This window comes from Sarcophilus harrisii, chromosome 4 (assembly GCF_902635505.1).
Source record: "Sarcophilus harrisii chromosome 4, mSarHar1.11, whole genome shotgun sequence".
Classification (NCBI taxonomy): Eukaryota; Metazoa; Chordata; class Mammalia; order Dasyuromorphia; family Dasyuridae; genus Sarcophilus; species Sarcophilus harrisii.
This window is the reverse complement of record NC_045429.1, coordinates 64,622,080-64,643,009: the sequence shown is the minus strand read 5'-3', so window position 1 is coordinate 64,643,009 and position 20,930 is coordinate 64,622,080. Positions and strand designations below refer to the sequence as shown.

The window sequence follows — 20,930 nt, the reverse complement described above, 5'->3', positions numbered from 1 at the left end:
ATATCTAAATAACAACTTGGAGGGTGGTTTTTTGTGCCAGAATATATTCCTGATCTTTTCAGCATTTAATTCATCATTTATATAAATGTATAGCTGGTATTTGTCTCAAATTAAAGACAATGCAAAAGTAAGAGGGATAGTTAATACTTTGATAGACTCAAAAAGAAAAATCTGTGTGCTAGAATGATCAACAAAATCAAATGAGATGAAATGTATTTATTTTATTTTATTTTTTTATTTTATTTTTATTTAATAGCCTTTTATTTACAGGATATATGCATGGGTAACTTTACAGCATTAACAATTGCCAAACCTCTTGTTCCAATTTTTCACCTCTTACCCCCCCACCCCCTCCCCTAGATGGCAGGATGACCAGTAGATGTTAAATATATTAAAATATAAATTAGATACACAATAAGTATACATGACCAAAACGTTATTTTGCTGTACAAAAAGAATCAGACTCTGAAATATTGTACAATTAGCTTGTGAAGGAAATCAAAAATGCAGGTGTGCATAAATATAGGGATTGGGAATTCAATGTAATGGTTTTTATGAGATGAAATGTAATGAAGATATATATAGGACATATATCTGGTTAAAAAGTTCAATTTCACAAGTATGAAATTGCAAGATATGGAGTACCAACTAAAAATCTAGAATTGTAAACTAGTATAAGTTCACAGAGTGCCATAACCCCATTGCTACACTCTATTCCTTACAAAGGAAAAAAGAGAAAAGGGAGGAAGGAAGGAAGGAAGGAAGGAAGGAAGGAAGGAAGGAAGGAAGGAAGGTGTGAGAGAGGAAGGAAGAAAGGAAGCAAAGTCCCATCTATAATACTATTCAACAATAATCTATTGCATTTGTAGAAATAGAATAGAAGGAACCTCAGGGGCATAGTGTTCAAGGCCAGCCTCAGTCACTTTATAGGTGGCTCATTTGTTTAGTCCTGAGCCCCATTTCTGTTAAAGGATAGTGTTGATCTAAAGAGGGAAACCAGAAATGTATGAAGGCTCAATACTGTCCCATATAATGTTGATAGAAGGAATTGAAGATAGTGAGGAAAAGAAAAAAGATCTAGAATATGGAGGGCTATAATGTGGTAGAAGAATTTAATTTGATCTGACTTGGATAAGAAAAGAGAACTAGGTATGATTTTTGTTCAATGTAAGAACAAGAAAAACCTAAATATAGCTAAATATTAACTTTCCTAAAATTGAGAGTTTGTCCTCAGAAGATTCCCACTTAATAGAAGAATTCAATTAAAGGCTGAATAAGCAATTATTGAATAAATTGTAGAAAGGACTAGTGGTCAGGTATAGTTACACTAAATGACCTCAAATTTTTCTTTCAGCTCCCATTTTTTGTGATCCTCTGAATAGTACTATCTTCTCTCTGACACTTTCCTGTCTATTCCAAATTGTGGTCTCCTTCCTTCCTGAGCTTCCTTTAACTGTCAGCTTAACTGTAAAAAGTGCTAACCATTGAGAGAAGTGATCCTCTTATTTTCTTGTATTTCTGATCCGGACTCAATGAATTGGAGGATTTGAGATCTAAGCACTTATTATATTGTATTAGGTATATCCCATAAGGATTTAACAGAAAAAAAGATTGGCTTTACAGAAAAATAAATGCTTCCATAAAGATTGCTGGAACTTAGTCTAGTTATATTGCACAGTAGTCCAGGAAGTTTCCCCTATGATCATCTCTCCTCAAGGAAGTTTCATTGATCTTTTTTATTTTTCTTTTAATTTTGAGGAAGACTAAAAGCATACTACTTTGAGGCCTATGGAATTATGCTACTCAACTTTGTTCTTCCTTCATTAGGGGTGATGTCCCACCTAATATACTTTCCCTGATTCTAGAAACTTAATACTATAAGGCAGAGAAATTTCTAGTTATTTAAATCTGGGGATTAAATGATGTTAATATAGCCTTCTAACTAGCCCTCAAGGGTATATAGGGGAAGAAGCCTTGGAAAGCTAATGAGGTAAAAGGTCCAAAGAGATGTTTTTTTTGAAAAGATAGTAATCTGTGTGAGACAGTCAGATCATTGTGCTTATACTTATCTTTCTTTCATTACAATTTACTGTTTCAGCATCTGTATCATTGAACCCATGGGCAGCTTTACATACTGCTCAATGCTTTTATTCAAAGTTTAAAACTACTGAAATGGGTGAACTATCACTCCAGATGTTTTGTTTGTTTTATTATTTTTTCTTGTGGAAGGAGAAAAAAAATCATAGCATAAATTTAAAAAAAACCTTGGTTACTTGAATTTTTTAATGTCTTTCTGAATTGACTGATCATTCAATCTGAACCAGTTTTCATTCATGGACAAGTAATCTGTTCTCTTACAGATTAAGAGATTCATTAATTGTTGCCATTGAAAGTCAATCACTCACTGTTTCTTTCGGATATGTGTGTGTGCATGTGTGTAATTCATATTACTTCTCTCTTTCATTATTTCATTTTGTTTGTCTCTCTCCTTTTTTCTATTACACCACATTGCAATTCTCTTTTATTCATCTTCAGCACTTCTGTCCTCTTGCTCTGTGCCTTATGCTTTATCTTCTTGTCTCTAAATGACTCACCAATATTTCATCTTCGTGTCTGACCCACAGGAAAGCTGGACTCATCCTCTCCCAACTTGGAGACCTCAGCAACTGGTGCAATGGCCTCCTCCAGGAACCCAAGATAAGCTTGCAACGCACCTCACTCAAATACTTGGCTTGCCGCTATAGGGAGATCAAGCCTTATGGACTAGAGTGGTCTGAGCTTAGCCGAGACCTCAAGAAAACCTGTGAGGAGCAAACACTCAGTGTCCTGTACAATGATTATGGCGATAACAAAGATAACTAGAGCTTCAAGGGACCTGCAGGGCAAGACTGAACAGGAGGGAGGAAGGGCTTTCTGGTTGGTTTCTTGATTAAACTTTTTTTTTTCTAATGGACTACTGAAACCTCCAAAGGCAAAATAATGTAAACCAAGGAGACATATTCACTGCTCTCTGCAGGACTTCTTTGGTATGAAATTCTTCTTCAGCATGACATTGTCAGCCTGAGGTTTCATATGATACTCTTTTCCTTTGAGGGATTTCTTTAAAATTTTTATTGTTGTTGTTGATTTGCTTCTCTCACTTTTCTAAGAGTTTCATCAAACTGCTCTATGCTTCAGGTGAAAAACCTATCATGCACAAGCTTTCCTTTCTCCATCTGTATGAAGCCTATACTGCTCACTCTGTCTCCCTCCCATTTCACATTCAGAGGGATATACTCAGAAGAAGGGCTGAGACTTTAATCCATTAGACTTGCCAAGCATATAAAGTCTCTAATGTGGTATAGAAGTGTTAACTATGACAAAAAAAAATAGATTGAATTCACCCACTACGGAGCTCCTGATTTTCACAAAGGTGCCAATGGAGTGAGAGTGGGACACCTAATAGCCACCTCCTTCATCCCTCGTTCATTCCCAGTTAAACAGATTATAAGTGAGCCATACCTATAGAATTGGGGTTACACCAAAAAGAAACCTCATCTGGAGGGAGGGCTTTTGCCCCTTTTTCTTTTTATTTCCTCTGTCTCATGGATACATTAGGAATTTTAAGCGTCTTTCTCTTTCAAGGTGAAAACTGCCATCATTTTCATGTATCATATATAGAAGGAGATCTTCAAAAATTTCCAGAACATCTGGTCATTTTTTTTTCTGCATCCAAGAAGGACTAAAAGTAAATGTCCTTGTTCAAGGGGATCTTTTTTTCCAATTCCCTGGTAAGGGGGAAGTGAATTCTCTACCTTCTCCCCCTTCAGATAGATTTTCTTATCTATGAAATTATCCCTTTTCCACAAGGGAAGAAAAGTTGAAGCAAAAAACAATGACTTCTCCTGATTATCTCTAACCTGAATCTTTACAAGCCAGAGATAAATCTATTTGTTTTGACATTTTGTCCATAGAAGGTCAAGTTACCAGGTTTTCCTTAGTCTCTTCACCATGCCCATTCCTACGTAGATACACTGTGTTCACCTGATAATCATCATTTGATTCCTTTATGTTGGCGTCTTAGCTTGCAAAATGCCCATAAGAAAGTTTCTTATTCTGTTACCCTCCCCCCCCCCACTAATCTTGTTACATTATTCAACTAGTCTTGCAATTTTTTTCTTTTCATGACCCTTCACCGGTTAGGAACTCCAGTGAAGGTGTCCTCCCCACTGCAAATTGGGGCTAGGTAATCTAGAAATGCATTGTGCAAGTTCAAGGGTTGTCATGCTGTCTATAAGAATGGGTTTTACTGTGCATTTTCACCAGTGACCCCATAAGAAGAAATTCAGTTTATTTTGTCTCTTTCAGCTACCACCCCAAATGTTCAAGCCCACTTCAAGCTTCACTGCCTTTCACTATCTTACTCCTTATTTGAAAAAAAAAAAAACAAAGGGGATATGGAAAGAGGAATGGAAGTTTGATGAGGTTCAGAATTGAATTAAGCTAGACTTTAACTTTTGTGAGAGCAGTTAAGGAGATATGTTCACTCACCCTCCAAATTTGAAATCCAGGTGATTCTAGAAATATGTTCCACACAGGGTGATTCTCAGGGCATTGCCACAGCTTTCATGGAGATCAGCCCAAGACTTATCTTCTAGGTAATGTTCTCCTGAGGCTCCTTAGGAGGTACATCATTAGTCCTCCATCATTTCATGACTCACAAATATGTGTCATTGTTCTGGTGGCACCAGTCCTATAGGTATTTCTATGATTCCACTTATATATCTATAATTTGAATTTAAGCTGGCCCTTTCTTCTTTAAAAGGAAACCCATGATAAGGGGGAGTTTGCATTCTGTGTTCAAAGAAATAAATGTGTTATCCCTTGTATTTTCTGAAGGCCAGCCTTCCACCTCTGCATGGGGAACAGAGCTGGCTCTTACTCTAGTGGATGTACTTGGGGGATCTCTGGGAATCTATTACCATGGCTAACAGAGGACTCTCTTCATTAGCACTTCCCCTACATTAGTACACAACCCTAAGGTGAAATGTTGAGGTTTTTACAAGATCCTTCTTTTTACTTGCTCGCTCCATCAACAATTTCTGATGAGAGTAACAATATTTAATTAATAATAATAGTAATAAAAAGTAGGCATGAGAGCAGAATTGGGATGGGATGGGGGAATTGTCTTTGCAGTGGCTCACTGGCTTTGCCTCCTTTTCCTCTGGAAAAAAAAATGTTTGAATGCTAACACCAGTATCTTCCCACCTTGCAATGAGTATGCTGATGGGCCTTGGAGAAAAGTGAATTATATCATTATCCTGGAATTTTGTCCTTTCTCTGTTTTTGATTTTGTTGTATTGCCTTCCTCCCTTTCTATTTCTTCCTTTCTTTCCCCCCTTTATATATATATATATATTCCTTGTCTCTGATTGCCTTCCTTCTTTTTTCATCCTCTCTCATTCTCCTTTTTCCCTACTTACTTCCTAACCCATTCTTCCCTAAATACCCTTGTTTATTTTATTTTCACAATCCTTTCTTTTAATGAGTGTCCATAGGATCCCCTTACTCTATTTCCCTCTACTCTATCCCTATGCTTTTCTCTTTACCTTGGTCTTGGTCCCATGCTATCACCATTGACCCTCAAGATATAAAAGAGGGTCCTAAAAGAACAGGGGCATCTTTAGGAGAGATGAGCAATATTGTTGGAGTATAGTCCTATCATCACTAGCTGGCATGCAATGAAGTTACCGCAAGGATTCCCTTATAGCTAGAAGTTGATAGTGGTACCTTTTCAGTGTTAAGTCTCCCAAACTAATCAGACTTTTAAGGAGCTCCTTTCCCTCCCCTCCCCTCTCTTACTGTTTTCTCCTGTTCTCTCCTCTCCTCTTCTCCCATTTTCCAGATTGCCAAATTAATCAGTCCTTTGGAAGTTCCCTTCCTTTCCGATCCCTCCTCCTCTCTTCTCCTCCCTCTCCTCCCTCCCCCTCTCTTTCCCGCTTCCCTTCTACTGGGGAAGATGTTCTCATAAAGCAAACTTCTTCTGGTGTTCCCCCTTGAAGCAAACATGTATCACTCTCTAATAGCCTCATGATTTTTAACTCACCATTCAGTTATTTTCTTTGGAGATTGGTCCATTCACTATTTTTTGGTTAACAATTGAAAACCACCACTACACTTCTTGCTATTCAGATGATCTATTAAGAAATCTAGTGTGAGAAATACCTTACTGCTGTAGATGGGATGAAAGAACACCATGTGACCAACTTCAGGTATTACAGTATTACTTAAAAAATATTGTACAATTGTTTTAAAAAATATGGGAAAAAGTTAACTAAATATTAAACAAGCTGTTAGTATTTGTTTGTTGTGTGAATTTGTATGTCTACTCTAAAAGACTGGGAAATAAGATAACTCTTTGGTTTTTGATTCTTACAATTAATTTTCCTTAGGGGAGTGGAATGGATAAATAGGGGTACCAATTGTGCAATTTTAACTATTCAGGGGACTTCTAATGATGATCTTTCTTCCACTGATTCCAGGTAGCACCTATTCTGCAATTTATAATCTCAAGGAACACCTTGAAACCTTGAGATTTTAAATGACTTTCCCTGACTCTTACAGCCAATATTTATAAGAGATCCCATAAGAGATGGGATTCGAACTTGTGTTTTCCTGATTCCAAGGCCAGTTCTCTATCTACAACCTAAGGACACCACAACTTCCTCTCTTTTTATACATAACATTCCTAATATCTATCCATTAGATCATTCTTCACTTTGACATGACCACCAAGTTGTTTATGATCAGGATATTGAAAAGAAGTCTGGTGATAATTATATTGTAACCCAAATAGTGGCAGAAGTTTCAATTGTTTAACCTCCAAGCAATAGTTGCCAAAGGAACTTCCTGTAGTGCCCTCATCACAGAAATACTAAACCTTGACTAAGGACAAGAGAACAGAGTTCTGTTAACAAGTTCATTGTAGGCCATTCTCTCATACAAAGACTTTCTGGAAGAATGCCCAGTGAAAGTTTTTACTTACCTCTCTACAAAAAAAAAAAAAAAAAAAAAAAAAGTACAATAAAAGCTGTCAGTCTTCATAATATCTGATTAGGTAAACTCAGGTAAGTGACTTAGAATTTTCAAATTAAGCAACTTTACTAAAGTAATACTTTAATAATAAATGCTACCATTCAGTGCAATAATCATTTATAATCATTGTGCTATACAAAGGTGAAGAAAAAGTATATTCTTCCTTCTAGGAATTTACATTATATACACCCTTGTTTAATAGAGGAGCCTGTGGCTTCTCAAAAGATTTTTTGGAGAAAAACAAGCTCTGGAAGCTTTCATTATGAGCAACAAACATTTATTAAGTGCCTACTGTGTTCTTGGCATTGTGCTAAAGTTCTTTACAAATATCTATACAAATACAAATACAAAAATACATGTTGATTTGAACCTGATAACAATCCTGTTTAATAGATTTGATGAAACTGAAGCAGACAGAAAGTAAATGACTTTCCTAGTAGATGTTCTAGGTAAAAAGTGTTTGAAATTGAATCTGAACTCAGGATTTCAGGTCCAGAACTCTAATCTACTGGGCCATCTCACAGGCTAAGCACAGTTCTAAGTTCAAGAGATATAAAATAAGTCAAAAGGCACACACATACACACACAAACAAAATCAGTTCAGACTTTGAGGGAGCTCATGGTGTTATTGGGGGAGAGATAGTGCCAATAAATATGTACAAACAATATATACACAAGATAGTCTGAAAGTAACCTCAGAGAGAAGGCACTATGTTTTAAGAAGGAGGATTCAAGCAGAAAATGGGTTTTAATTGAATCTTGAAGGAAAACAGGGAAATCAAGAAGAACAATTGGAGATGGTGAGTATTCCTGGAATGGGGGACAACCAATGAAAAGGCACAAATGGAAAGATGGAAGAAGACCAATATTATTGGATCTTGGAGCATGTAAAGAGGAAAAAGATTGGGAAGATGGAAAGGATAGAGATGCTTAGAATATTAAAGATGAACAGAAGATCTCATATTTGATTCTGATTGTAAGAGGGAGTCAGTAGAGTTGACTGAATGGGTGTGATGACATGGTCAGACCTGCAGTTTAAGGTTACTCTGTTAGCTAAATGGAGAATAGACTGGAATGGAGATAAATTTGAAGTAGGAGACCTACTAGAAGTCTGTTCCCATAGTTTAAAAACTGAGGTGCTGAGAGCCTGAATGTGGACAGATGTATGAGAAGGGAAGACAGATAGAGAGATACATTGATCGATAGAGCGATAAATAAAGAGATAGATAGATAAATACAGATAGATATGAATCATTATGTGGAGGTAGCAATGATTTGACAACATATTGCACATGTGAATTAGTGCAGGTGAAATATGAGATATTGAGCAGCACATTGTATTCTCTTATCTCTGCCTTTTAGTTTCTTTCAATATCCAACTAAAATCCTATCTCCTGTAGAACTTTTCTCCATTTAGTTTTATATAATGTGTATGTACTTAACTACACACATACTGATTCCTTCATTGGAGTGAAAACTCTGAGGGCAAGGATGATTTGGGTCTTTGAATCTCTAATGTTTAGCTCAGAAATGGTTAATAAATATATGTTGATTGACTGTTATAATAAGGTGGCCCTTCTTTTCAGCAGCTCTACGTATATCCAAGATATATTCTATGCAGTGTCTTAGCTTCTTCTGGAGAGACTCCACCCCTGAAGTTCTATTTATATTATGCCAGGGAGTATGGGGTGAGAGAGTGAATGACATAATGAAAGATGCTTAAGTGTAAAAATTACTGAACACCATGTTACAGAGTTAAGACTGTGGCAAGGGCAGGTCTTACATGCAGATCTTCTGAATTTTGAAACCTTTTCACATTGCTATCACAGGTACATGGACTCTGACAGCAGAGAACTTGGATTCAGATCCTTCTGGGAACAACTTGCTATCTGTATAAGTATCAATATTATCTCTTAATCTCCCTGTGCCTCAGTTCCTTCAAATATAAAATGAAGGGATTTGGCTTGAATGTCTTTCTGTTTTTTTTTTTCTAACTCTAGATCTAAGATCATATGATATGTATAATCATTTAGTGATATTTGTTTATCCCTACCCTATGGATGCCTCTTTTTTTTGTACCTTGTCCCCTTCTCCTATATACTATCCTTCCAAATGGGTAAGAAGTCATCTTAAACTTCCTTGTAGAGTTGTTATTTATTTATTTATTTTTATTTAATAGCCTTTTATTTACAGGATATATACATGGGTAACTTTACAGCATTAACAATTGCCAAACCTCTTGTTCCAATTTTTCACCTCTTACCCCCCCACCCCCTCCCCTAAATGGCAGGATGACCAGTAGATGTTAAATATATTAAAATATAACTTAGATACCCAATAAGTATACATGACCAAAACATTATTTTGCTGTACAAAAAGAATCAGACTCTGAATTATTGTACAATTAGCTTGTGAAGGAAATCAAAAATGCATGTGTGCATAAATATAGGGATTGGGAATTCAATGTAATGGTTTTTAGTCATCTCCCAGAGTTCTTTTTCTGGGTATAGCTAGTTCAGTTCATTACTGCTCCATTAGAAATGATTTGGTTGATCTCGTTGCTGAGGATGGCCTGATCCATCAGAACTGGTCATCATCTAGTATTGTTGTTGAAGTATATAATGATCTCCTGGTCCTGCTCATTTCAGTCAGCATCAGTTCGTGTAAGTCTCTCCAGGCCTTTCTGAAATCATCCTGTTGGTCATTTCTTACAGAACAGTAATATTCCATAATTTTCATATACCACAATTTATTCAGTCATTCTCCAACTGATGGACATCCATTCAGTTTCCAGTTTCTAGCCACTACAAAAAGGGCTGCCACAAACATTCGTGCACATACAGGTCCCTTTCCCTTCTTTATGATCTCTTTGGGATATAATCCCAGTAGTAACACTGCTGGATCAAAGGGTATGCACAGTTTGATAACTTTTTGAGCATAGTTCCAAACTACTCTCCAAAATGGTTGGATTCGTTCACAACTCCACCAACAATGAATCAATGTCCCAGTTTTCCCACATCCCCTCCAACAATCATCATTATTTTTTCCTGTCATCTTAGCCAATCTGACAGGTGTGTAGTGGTATCTTAGAGTTGTCTTAATTTGCATTTCTCTGATTAATAATGACTTGGAGCATCTTTTCATATGACTAGAAATAGTTTCAATTTCTTCATCTGAGAATTGTCTGTTCATATCCTTTGACCATTTTTCAATTGGAGAATGGCTTGATTTTTTATAAATTAGAGTTAATTCTCTATATATTTTGGAAATGAGGCCTTTATCAGAACCTTTGACTGTAAAAATATTTTCCCAGTTTATTGCTTCCCTTCTAATCTTGTCTGCATTAGTTTTGTTTGTACAAAAACTTTTCAGTTTGGTATAATCGAAATTTTCTATTTTGTGATCAGTAATGATCTCTAGTTCTGCTTTGGTCATAAAGACCTTCCCCTTCCACAGGTCTGAGAGGTAAACTATCCTATGTTCCGTAGAGTTGTTATTTAAAATGCAAAGGATTCCACTGCTCTATGGCCCAGGTTATTTGCTGTCCCCATTATGATTTGTCTTTTATCTTGGATGATTCTTCCTTCATCTTTCTCTCCCACTCAACCATAACTTTATGAGCTAATAAGACATCACTCATACCAACAAAGAAAAAGACTTGTAGAGATACTTGCAGGAGCTCTGATTTTGAAACATCTCAGTAGTGAGGGGGATTCTCTGATTCTTACCCTTTGCTGTGTTTGCTGAACTTTCCCTGAAGTGGACCAGCTTTTGGAGTGATATTCATTCATTAAATAGACTCCCCTCTGTTTCAGAGCCTTGGGGATATGTCAGCTTTGTGCTTTCTTCTTTGTTGTGTTTGAGACTGTTCCTGGGTTGTCTTTGTTCTTTTCTCTGAGTTATGTGCTCATTCCTATTGGTTAAAAGGGCTCAATCAAGAGAAAAATAACAGATTGTAATCATGTATCATGACATCCTTCACATCAGTGCTTCCAGTCATATATCTTCCATCATCTCTCATCATCAAAACTAACATAGGATTTTAAGATATGTAAAGTCCTTTGCCTATTAATATCTAACATCTATCCTCCATCCATCCATCCATCCATCTATCTCTTTACATTTAATCCTCACAACAACCTTGTGAGACAGGTGCTATTACTGTCTCCATTTTACATAATGGGAAACTAAAGCTAAAAAAGGTCAAGTAGCTTGTCCAAGTTCATAGAGCTAGTAAGTCTCTCAACCATATCTGAACTCAGATCTTCCTGACTGTGAGTCCAGCATTCTTAAACCCCTAACTGCCACATTATTTTTATTCCTCAAAACAGCCCTTTGAAATAGATGATGTTATTATCTCTGTCTTACAGATGAGGAAGCTGAGACTCAGAAAAGTTAAAGAATTTCCTTATCTCTGCATGTTTAAAGAGATCATAAAAACGGAAAAAGACCCATATGTGCAAGATTGTTTGTAGCATCTCTTCTTGTAATGGCAAAAAAAAAAAAAAAAAAAACAAAACTAAATATATGCCTATCAGTTGGGGAATGGCTAAATAAGTTATGGTATATAAATGTTATAGAATATTATTGTATTATAAACCATGTTGAGCAGGCTGATTTCAAAAAGGCTTGGAAATACTTACATGAAATGATCCTTAGTGAAGTGAGCAGAACCAGGAAAACATTGTACACTGCAAAAGCAGAATTGTGCGATGATCAACTATGATAGATTTGGTTCTTTTCAGTGGTTCAGTGATCCAAGGCAATCTCAATAAACTTTGTGTCCAGTGAAAGAATCATGGAGACTGAATATAAACCAACACATACTATTTTCATCTTTTTTTTTTTCTTGTGGTTTTTCCCTTTTGTTCTGATTTTTCTCTCTCAACATGATTTATATGGAAATATGTAAAAAAATGAATGCGCATGTGTAATCAAATGTTTTATATGTAACTAGGGAAAATAAAAATATAGTAATAAAAAATTTAACTAGGGTCACCACAGCTAATAAGTAAGGTTGGATCCAACCTGAGTCCAAATCTAGGACTCCCCTGTAAAGATTCTTTTTATATCATTTAATACTCACCTCACAAGACTATTGTGTGGTTCGAATGAGTGTGTTAAGTACTTTGCAAACTTAAAATACTCTAGCAACACATTATTAACATTTCTATTATTATTATGCATTTCAAAAATGGATTGGGTCATCTCTAGAAATATTAGTTTTATTATTATTATTTTATTAATTATTTCTGAAATGAGTTATTTCTAGATGTGTTAGGTCCATACTGTGACTCTAGTGGATAGTGTTTTATAACTATTGTATTGGAGCAGTACACATCTATACATTCATATTTATGCATTTGGTGCTACAAATAGAGCAGAATGGATATATTTCTGGGATGCCTGAGCTTGATAAGCTTGCAAATGATTTCACAGAAAACTAGTTTGGGCTCTCAAAGTAAATCATTTTCCTTTATGCCAAATTTTGAAAGAAAAGGACTCTGTTTCTCTCTCTGTGTGTGTGTGTGTGTGTGTGTGTGTTGACTAATCACAACTTTTGTCACTTAAAGAGTGGAGAATTCAAAGTCTTGTTTATTTTCTCCATTATTGTGATAAGCTTGATCCTTCCTTGCATGGTAAAATTTGTGTTGGTTTATTTCAAGGATCAGTCTTCCATCACCAATACAGTTTGCTATTAGAAGAGTATGTTGTTTGGGTTTTGTTTTCTATATATTTTGTGGGGCTGGGGTGTTGAGGAGGAGGCAATTTCATTCCTGTAATATAGACCTCAGTTAACTGATAAGAATTCATCATGTGCCTACTTTATTTCAGGCACTGTGCTAAGCACCCAAGATACAAAAACAGAAATAAAACAGCCCCTGCCTCCAAGGAGCCTACATCCAAAATCCAAAATAGAAGGTTATTGAGGAAAAGAATTACTTACAGATTGTAATCTAGAACACTTGATATAAAATGTAATATTTGTATGCAATCTTCAGAGATAATTGGGGATTATAAAAAGTATGGTTAAAGAGGGAATATATATATATATTACCATGATTTTTATAATGTGTGTATGTATATGTATATATATTCCCTCTTTAACCCATGCTTTTTATTATGTGTGTATGTGTATATGCATGTATATATATATATATATACACATATATGTGTATATATATATATATACACATATATACATATATACACACACACACACATACACACACACACAACTACATTTGTGTATGTTTAGTTGAAACTAACTCTGTGACCCCATTTGGTATTTTCTTGACAAAGATACTGGAGTAGTTGGCCATTTCCTTCTCTAGATCATTTTTCAGATGAGGAAACTGAGGCAGATAGGATTAAGTGACTTGCCCATGGTCATACATCTGGTAAGTATCTGAGACTACATTTTAACTCAGGAAGGTGAGTCTTCCTGCTTCCAGGCCCTACACTCTATCCACTATGCCATACCACCGCACATTTTACTAATACTAAAGTATTAGTTTGCCATTACCTTAGGAACATAGCCATATTCTTGACCATATTATCAATTAGATTCCAATTCAGGGCCTATCCAGTCAGGCAATGATATTTTTATAATATGACTATCTGACCTGAGCTGACATTTCTTAGCTTTCTTGACTTGCTTTCAAGTTCAATGTTGGCCCACACAGTTCTAAGAGACAAACCCTGATTATTATTCTATTGTTAGCACAGAAATTCTTAACTCAGGTCCAATGGATAGATCAAAAAGCCCATGAACCTATATGAAGAAAAAAATGACATCTTTATTTCAATATAATTAGTTTCCTTTGTAAATTTCTGAATTTTATTTTATTCATTTAAAAATATTCTGAGGAGTTCCTGGGTTTTAGTGTGCTGTCAAAGAGGTCCATTAAACACACACACAAAAAAAGGTTAAGAATCTTTGCCCTAGGATGAACCAGCCACGTTGCTTAGTAGATGGCATAGGTCTTGAGGCTTTTCCAAGTTTGGAACAAGATCTGTTTCACCACTTTAATTTTGCTCATATGCATCAAAATCCTGGTGATCTTAAGACCTCCAGACCTTCCCAAACCTTTCTTCCTCAAGTCTCCTGAAAATAAGCAAGATCCTGTTTTTCAATCTCATTTAGAGGTGTCAGATAGAGTTAGATTTTTTTTTTCTTTGTCCTAACCTCCTCCCTTACTTTATATTCAAGGAATTATACCAATGGTGACTCTGGTAATGGCTTACTGAAGGAGGGGGCAAAGTTAGGGGGTAGGGGGTGGTCAGGAAATGACTTTGTGTATAAAGAAAGGGTATACCATCACCATGGTAACCCAAGCAAACATGAAGCTGAAAGGGTGTGGCTCCAGACTTAATGAAGTGCCACTGGGTTTGATCGGCAGCTGGAATGTCTGAGTATGGCCAGGTTCCCAAGAAGACTGCAGCCAAGTCTGCTCCAGGGACTGCCTGTACCTTTCAGGAATGTACAGGATGAAAAGAGGAATGGAGAGAGGAAGTCTGCCCCCCAGGTGTGAGCTTTCCTTCCCTAGCCCACAGACAGAGGAAAGAAAGACTAGCATAAGGAAAGATTGGAATGGAGACAATCTGGAAAAGTCAGCTGAGGGCCAAAAAAGACTCCATCTATAGCATTATTTTCCCCTAGAACTTTGAGAAAAGTGTCTTCAGAGTATAAGAAGACTCTGAAGACTCATTTTCATCAGTTTTGATCATTTCTTTCATTCTTGGCTATTTTCCCTTTTCCAAACAAAGATTCCTATTTGGGTGGTCTGAAACATCAATTTCCTTCCTGTGATTAAAGGGAAAAAGAACTATATTAATGACAAGAACCATTTCATCATGGAATATGAAGCAAGGGTGAGGTGGGTAAAAGAATCAAGATCGGTCACTGGCAAAAGAAAAAGAACAGGGGTGAAAGGTAGGAGCCAGGCACAAAAGCAGCTGGATTCAGGGGCTACTCAGAAGTCAATGCATCAATGGAGTTGAGGGTGAAGAAACTGGGAAGTGGAAGCCAAGAAACAATCATTAAAATTATTTCACTTAAGCATTTTTTTTTCAGGAAATTGGGGTTAAATGTCATGACCAGGGTCCTGCAACTAATAAATATCTGGGGCCAGATTTGAACTAAGATTCTCCTGACTCCAGCACTAGTACTCAGCCCATTGGGCCATCTAGCTCCCAATTACAATTATTTCTATGCTTTACTTTCCTTGTACCAACCTTATGGGTTAAATAGCACAAGCATTATTTCCATTTTATAGATGTGAGAGAAATTGTATTTAATCAACCATGGTCATGTAGCTGGTAAGTGAAGGAGAAAATTTATGGAACTAGAGGCTGTGATCAGGTACTTATGTGGCACCATAATGCAAAAAACAGTCAGACAGACTTACCAACCTCAACCCTTACTAGTCGTGGGACCCTTGGCAAGTCATTTAACCTTGTTTGTTTCGATTTTTTCATCTGTAAAATGAACTAGAGAAGGAAATGGCCAACCACTTTAGTATTTTTACCAAGAAAACCCCAGATGGGGTCATGAGGAGTTGGACATGACTGAAAACAAGTGAATAACAAGAGAGTACATTCAGCTCCCAGGGATGCAATATAGCCAATGGAGAGATTTTGGTTTTGTAATAACTCTCTACTCCAGCCAAGAAGCTTCTTCAATGCTTAAAATGGAACCAATCCCACAGTATAGTAAATCTGCTTTGCAGTAACCATATCTGGCAGTACCTAACACAATAGTCCTAAATCCCTTCAGTAGGTGACACCTTTAAGGTTTTGGAATTTTAAGATCAAAGACTGAGAGCTGGAAGGGAGGCCCAGTGGTTTGATTGACTTTTTCCAGGGTTATATAGGGAAGACCTGAACCCAGATCCTCTGACTCCAAATTTAATGTCCTCCCCCAGTCTCTAAGTTCTTGGCTTGGATTACAAGAATGCTAGAGTCTCTTTTCTTGACATTTGTTTTTCTCTCACTAACAGATGCATAATTACATATTCTCAGAGTTGAAACAGACCTTAGAGGCCATCTGGTTCAACCCATAGCCAAAGGAGAATCCCCTGAAAGCTAAACACCCCCAGTTCCTCCAACTAACTGAGAATAGGACAAGATCTTGAGGTTTGACCCTGATTTCTAACCTTGCCTTTCTCCCTTTCCTTCCCCACCACTGACCCTTTTCCTTTCTGTCTTGCATCTCCAGGGAGTGGTCTTTGCAACCCTGAGAATGTTACATTAGAGACACAACATGAGAGAAGGAAACAGGATTCATCCAAATTCTTCCTTAATGTATTTTGAGAACTCTATGTTGCTCCCTCCAAGCAACAGTCAAAGCCTTTACTACTGGAAGGGGAATTCTGAATGTAGAGAATAGTGTTATTGGAGTCTATAGTTATCATTCATGCTCAGGAGGGGCCAGTATGGATCTGGAGTGCTCTTTGGTGAGTAAGATCCCCACAGGAAAAGCCTCTGGACATGCTCCCTGGCAGCAACTGCCCCTTCAGCATGGTAGATAAATTTCATTCTCTTGTTGACAGGATTTTTTTTTTCCCTCTTCCTTTAATACTTGGAATCAAGAAAGCATTCAAACTATTCAATCTGGGGCCTCAAACTGGCAACACGGCATAGCTCTAAATGTAATCACATTTAAAACATAGCCAAAGGTTTATAGAACATTTAATCAAGTTTGTGTGTGTGTGTGTGTGTGACTGTATGCACATGCATATGTTTTCCAATCTGTCTAGTTCCTATTCCCTAAATGGGAAGAGCAAAAACACAGAGCATGGAAATTCAAAAGTCAGCCAGTGGGCACTTGTCCTTTCTCCGAATCCATCCTGCCAATCTACAATGGGAAGGGTCCTCTGTGAACCTTACTCTCTCTCCTTCTGGCTTACAGAGGTCCAGTACACTAACTATGTGTATCTCTCCCCATATCCTGCCATGCATGGGTCAGGTTCTTACTGGATATAGGTTTCCACAGCAGGATGACTCCCGTGGCTTGCTCTCTAAACAATCACTCTGGGATTCATATCCAAAAAAGCGTAATTCTCTTCTTGGTATTGTTGTCCCCTTGCCATCTTGGACCCTTGAGGTCACCAAATGATCCTTTTGTTCTTCCTTTTGGAATCTGTTGTTAATCAAATCAAGCAAGGTATTGGACTTTGGACGTCTTGTGGTTTTCTTACGCATGCAACCAGAACGAGATGACTAACCACATAGATCTGGGAGTTTCATTTGTTTTGTTTTATTTTGATTTTTAAGAGGGACGGTGGAAAAAACCCTAGATATCACAATAGAGTATCTGAGTTCAAATATTAGCTGTGCTTGTATTACTAGAATAATAATACCTGTAATGATGATGATGATCAACTAATATTTATTTTGTACTTTGAGGTTTGCAAAGCAATTTACATATGATATTTCATTTGATCCTCATAACCCAATGAGATAGGTTCTTAAAATTATTTCTTTTTACGGATGACAAAATGAAGCCTAGGAAAGATAATTGACTTGTCTAGTCACAAACTTAGAAAATGTCTTAAATCAGGATTTGAATTCAGGTCTTCCAGGCTCTAAAGCAGCACCCCATCCATTATAGCATGGACTTTGTCAAGCCTTTCTAGGCTTGTTCCTTCCAACAATGGATGGGCTAGAACCAGCTCATACCAACTCATGAAAGCCAATTATTATATTTTGAGTGTGAGCATTTACATTTCTGAAAGTGGCAGGTGATTTGAAATCAAATCAAAGCTTGATTTATTGTTTTTTTTATCATCTCTCCTTAATAAAGTGATGGAGAAAATATTAATAATGTAAATCCATGGTTAGCTTTCATCATTTTATTCCAACTACATGGTATAAGGCAGAGGAGCTGTGATAATGGAATCTTCCTTCAAATCAATCCATCATTCAAGAGGGATTTACTAAGTGCCTACTATGTGCCAGGCACTGGATTGGGATGAAAAGAATCCTTACTGTCAATAATCTCTTCTAGGAGGGGAGATAACATGTACACATTTGAATGGATAGGTAGATAGATAGATATAATGGCTATATACAGACATAGGGGAGTTGATATTTGACTAATCCTTTATCTTCCAAGCCCAGAATGGAATCACAGAAAGCAAAGGACAGATCTGGCTACTCTGAGGGATCCCTTAATGAAGTTTGAATAAGTTCTTGCATTGAATTAGAGAGAAAAGCTGGTCATTGACTAAGCAAACAATTTGCTTCATCTCAGAATTATTTTTTAAAGACAGTTTAACTGTTCAAAAGGGAGACAGTTTGAGTAAATGCAAGCTTTGTGTAGTGTGAACCTTGTATCTTAGACTAATGGTATCTATTGTTTAACATTTAATGGGACTCCTGGTGAAGAGAGGCAATGAAATGGCCAAGTAGATAGAGAGTTGGATATGGAGTCAGGAAAACCTGAGTTCAAACACAGCCTCAGACGCTTACGAGAGTTATGTGATACTGGGCAAGTCACAAGCTCTGTTTGCCTTAATATACTGAAGAAGAAGATAGTAAGCCATTCCAGTATTCATGCCAAGAAAATCCTATGGACAACAATGGTTCACAGGTTTGTACAAAGTCAGGCTGAGCAATGCTCTGATAGGGGTTTGTGAGATATAATTTGGGAACTATGCACCCCTAAGATATCATGGAACCTGGGAATAGGAGCCCACTTCTTGGGAACCTATCTATTAGTACTAGCAAAATTGGAGGAATAACTCAGAGGAGGGCACTATCCAAAATAAATGAAAAGTAGTGAAATGCAAGGCAGTTAGGGAAACAGGGCACTTACAGTTTAGGAAAGGCTTTCTGTGGTAAAACTCGTGCTAGACTCTAATATTTATATCAAAGGGACTTTGGGTTTACTCAGCTTCTCTGGGCTTGTGTTCCCTTTTCTATAAAATAAGGGAGTTTGAATAAAATCATTTTGGGACTTTCACCCACTTATCTGGGTGAGTCTTTGAATGGCTCTCCTTCCTTAGGAGTAATGAATAAAACTCATGGGATCCATGAAAGCTATAAAAGAAGACTCCCTCTCCTTCTTCCTCTCCTCCTCTCTTTCCCTCTTCCCTTTTTCTTTTTTCTTTTTTCCTTCCTTCCTTCCTTTCTCCCTTCTTTCCTTCCTCCCTTCCTTCCTTCCTTTCTTCTTTTCCCTCCCTCCCTTTCTTTCTTATTTCTATTTTCTTTCTTCCTTTATCTCTTTTACTCTTTCTTTCCTTTTTGTTCCTTCCTTCTTTTTCTCCCTCTTTTCTTTGTTTCCCTCTCTTTCTCTACTTCATTTTTCCTTTGTTTCTTTTATGTTCTTTCCCTCTTTTTTCCCTCTCCTCTCTCCCTCTCTCACTCGCTTCCTCCCTTCCTACCTCCACTTCTTTCTTTCTTCCTTTGTTCCTTCTCTTTTCATTTCTTTCTCTTTCTTCTTCTTTTCCTCTATATTTTTCTTTTTTCTTTTTCTTTCTCTTTTTCTTCATTTCCCCCTTTCCTTTTTTCTTTCTATTCTTTTTTATTTGTCTTTTTCCTTTCTTTCTTACTTTCTTCTTTTCTCTTTCTTGCTCTTTTTCTCTATATTTTTCTTTCTTTCTTTCTTTCTCTTTTTCTTCTTCTTCCATCTTCTTTCCTTCCATTTTCCTTCATTCCTTCCTTATTTCTCTCTTTATTTTCTCTTTCTTTGTTTCCTTCTCTTTTTTCTTTTTTCCTTTGTTTATTTTATTTTTTCTCTCTTTTCTTCCTCCTTCCTTCCTTCCTCTCATTTCTCTCTTTCTTCCTCCCTTTCTCTTTCTTGCTCTTTATTCTCTATATTTTCTTTCTTCCTTTATTTTCTTCATTCTCTTCCTTTTATGCTTTCTCTCTATTTTCCTTGCTCTCCCCCTTTCTTTCTTCCTTTCATTCTTTCCTTCTTTCCTTTTATCATTCTTCCTTCCTTTCTCTTTTTTGCTCTTTTTCTCTATGTCTCTTTCTTCCTTTTTTGCTTTCAATCTTTCTCTTTCATTTCTTCTTTTTTTTACTTTGTTGTTCTTCTTTCTCTCTATTTTTCTTTCTTTCTTTCACACTTTTCTCTTTCCTCCCTCCTTATATCCCTCTCTTTTCTCCAACCTTCAGTTCCTAAACTTGTTGAAAGTAGTATCTTCAGGTAAGAGGGTTAATACTATAATAAAAATTACAACATTGGATGTGATGTATTCCCTAAATACCCAATTAAGCATAATGTCTGCAAATTTCAATTCTGAGGTTCAAGTAGCACAATTATAAATAAATATACTTTTAAAAAAATAAAAATGTGAAATGTATGTATGTATGTATGTATGTCACTATTCTCTAGATGAGAAGTTGACCCAGCTTTTGAAGAAGATGCTCTAAATTCTAGGTGATTTAGCACAAGTCTTTCCTGTACTAAACTTTCCAGGTCAAAAAGTTTTACTAGCTGCAAAATATTGCATTGGTCTCACATTTTTCCATGCCACCTTTTCCTCCTCTTATTTCTGTTCATGCCTCTTCATTCAATCATATGTCAATGAACTAGAAGGTATGTCCAAAACCAAATATATTCAATTTTTCTCCAGAGATGCAAATTAACCATAGTTAACCACAATATAAGTTGCTTTCTCCTTCTAATGTCTTAGCAACCTAGAACTATGAAACAATGTAGCAGAAAGACACTATTAAGATCACCTAATTCAAAGTCTGGCTTTGAATAGTCTCGAAATAATGGTACACACTTCTTACATCCATTTTTTGTTTTATTCACTCCATCTTGCAGTTGATTTCTGCTCTCTGCAAGCAATTATTGCTCTTCAGAAGGTGACAAAATAGCTCTCTTTTTACTTAGTGAC

General features: G+C 36.6%; 1 protein-coding gene across 1 annotated transcript in view; it reads left to right on the top strand.

Annotated features, from left to right (window-relative positions):
* The window catches only part of ASTN1 (astrotactin 1), a 512,206-nt gene extending 505,868 nt beyond the window's left edge, over positions 1-6,338 (top strand). Inside the window, exon 23 of the mRNA XM_031936933.1 lies at positions 2,625-6,338. Coding sequence (XP_031792793.1) covers positions 2,625-2,862 — 238 coding nt within the window. The 3' untranslated portion in view covers positions 2,863-6,338. The remainder of the gene's footprint in view (positions 1-2,624) is intronic.
* The last annotated feature ends 14,592 nt before the right edge of the window (positions 6,339-20,930 follow it).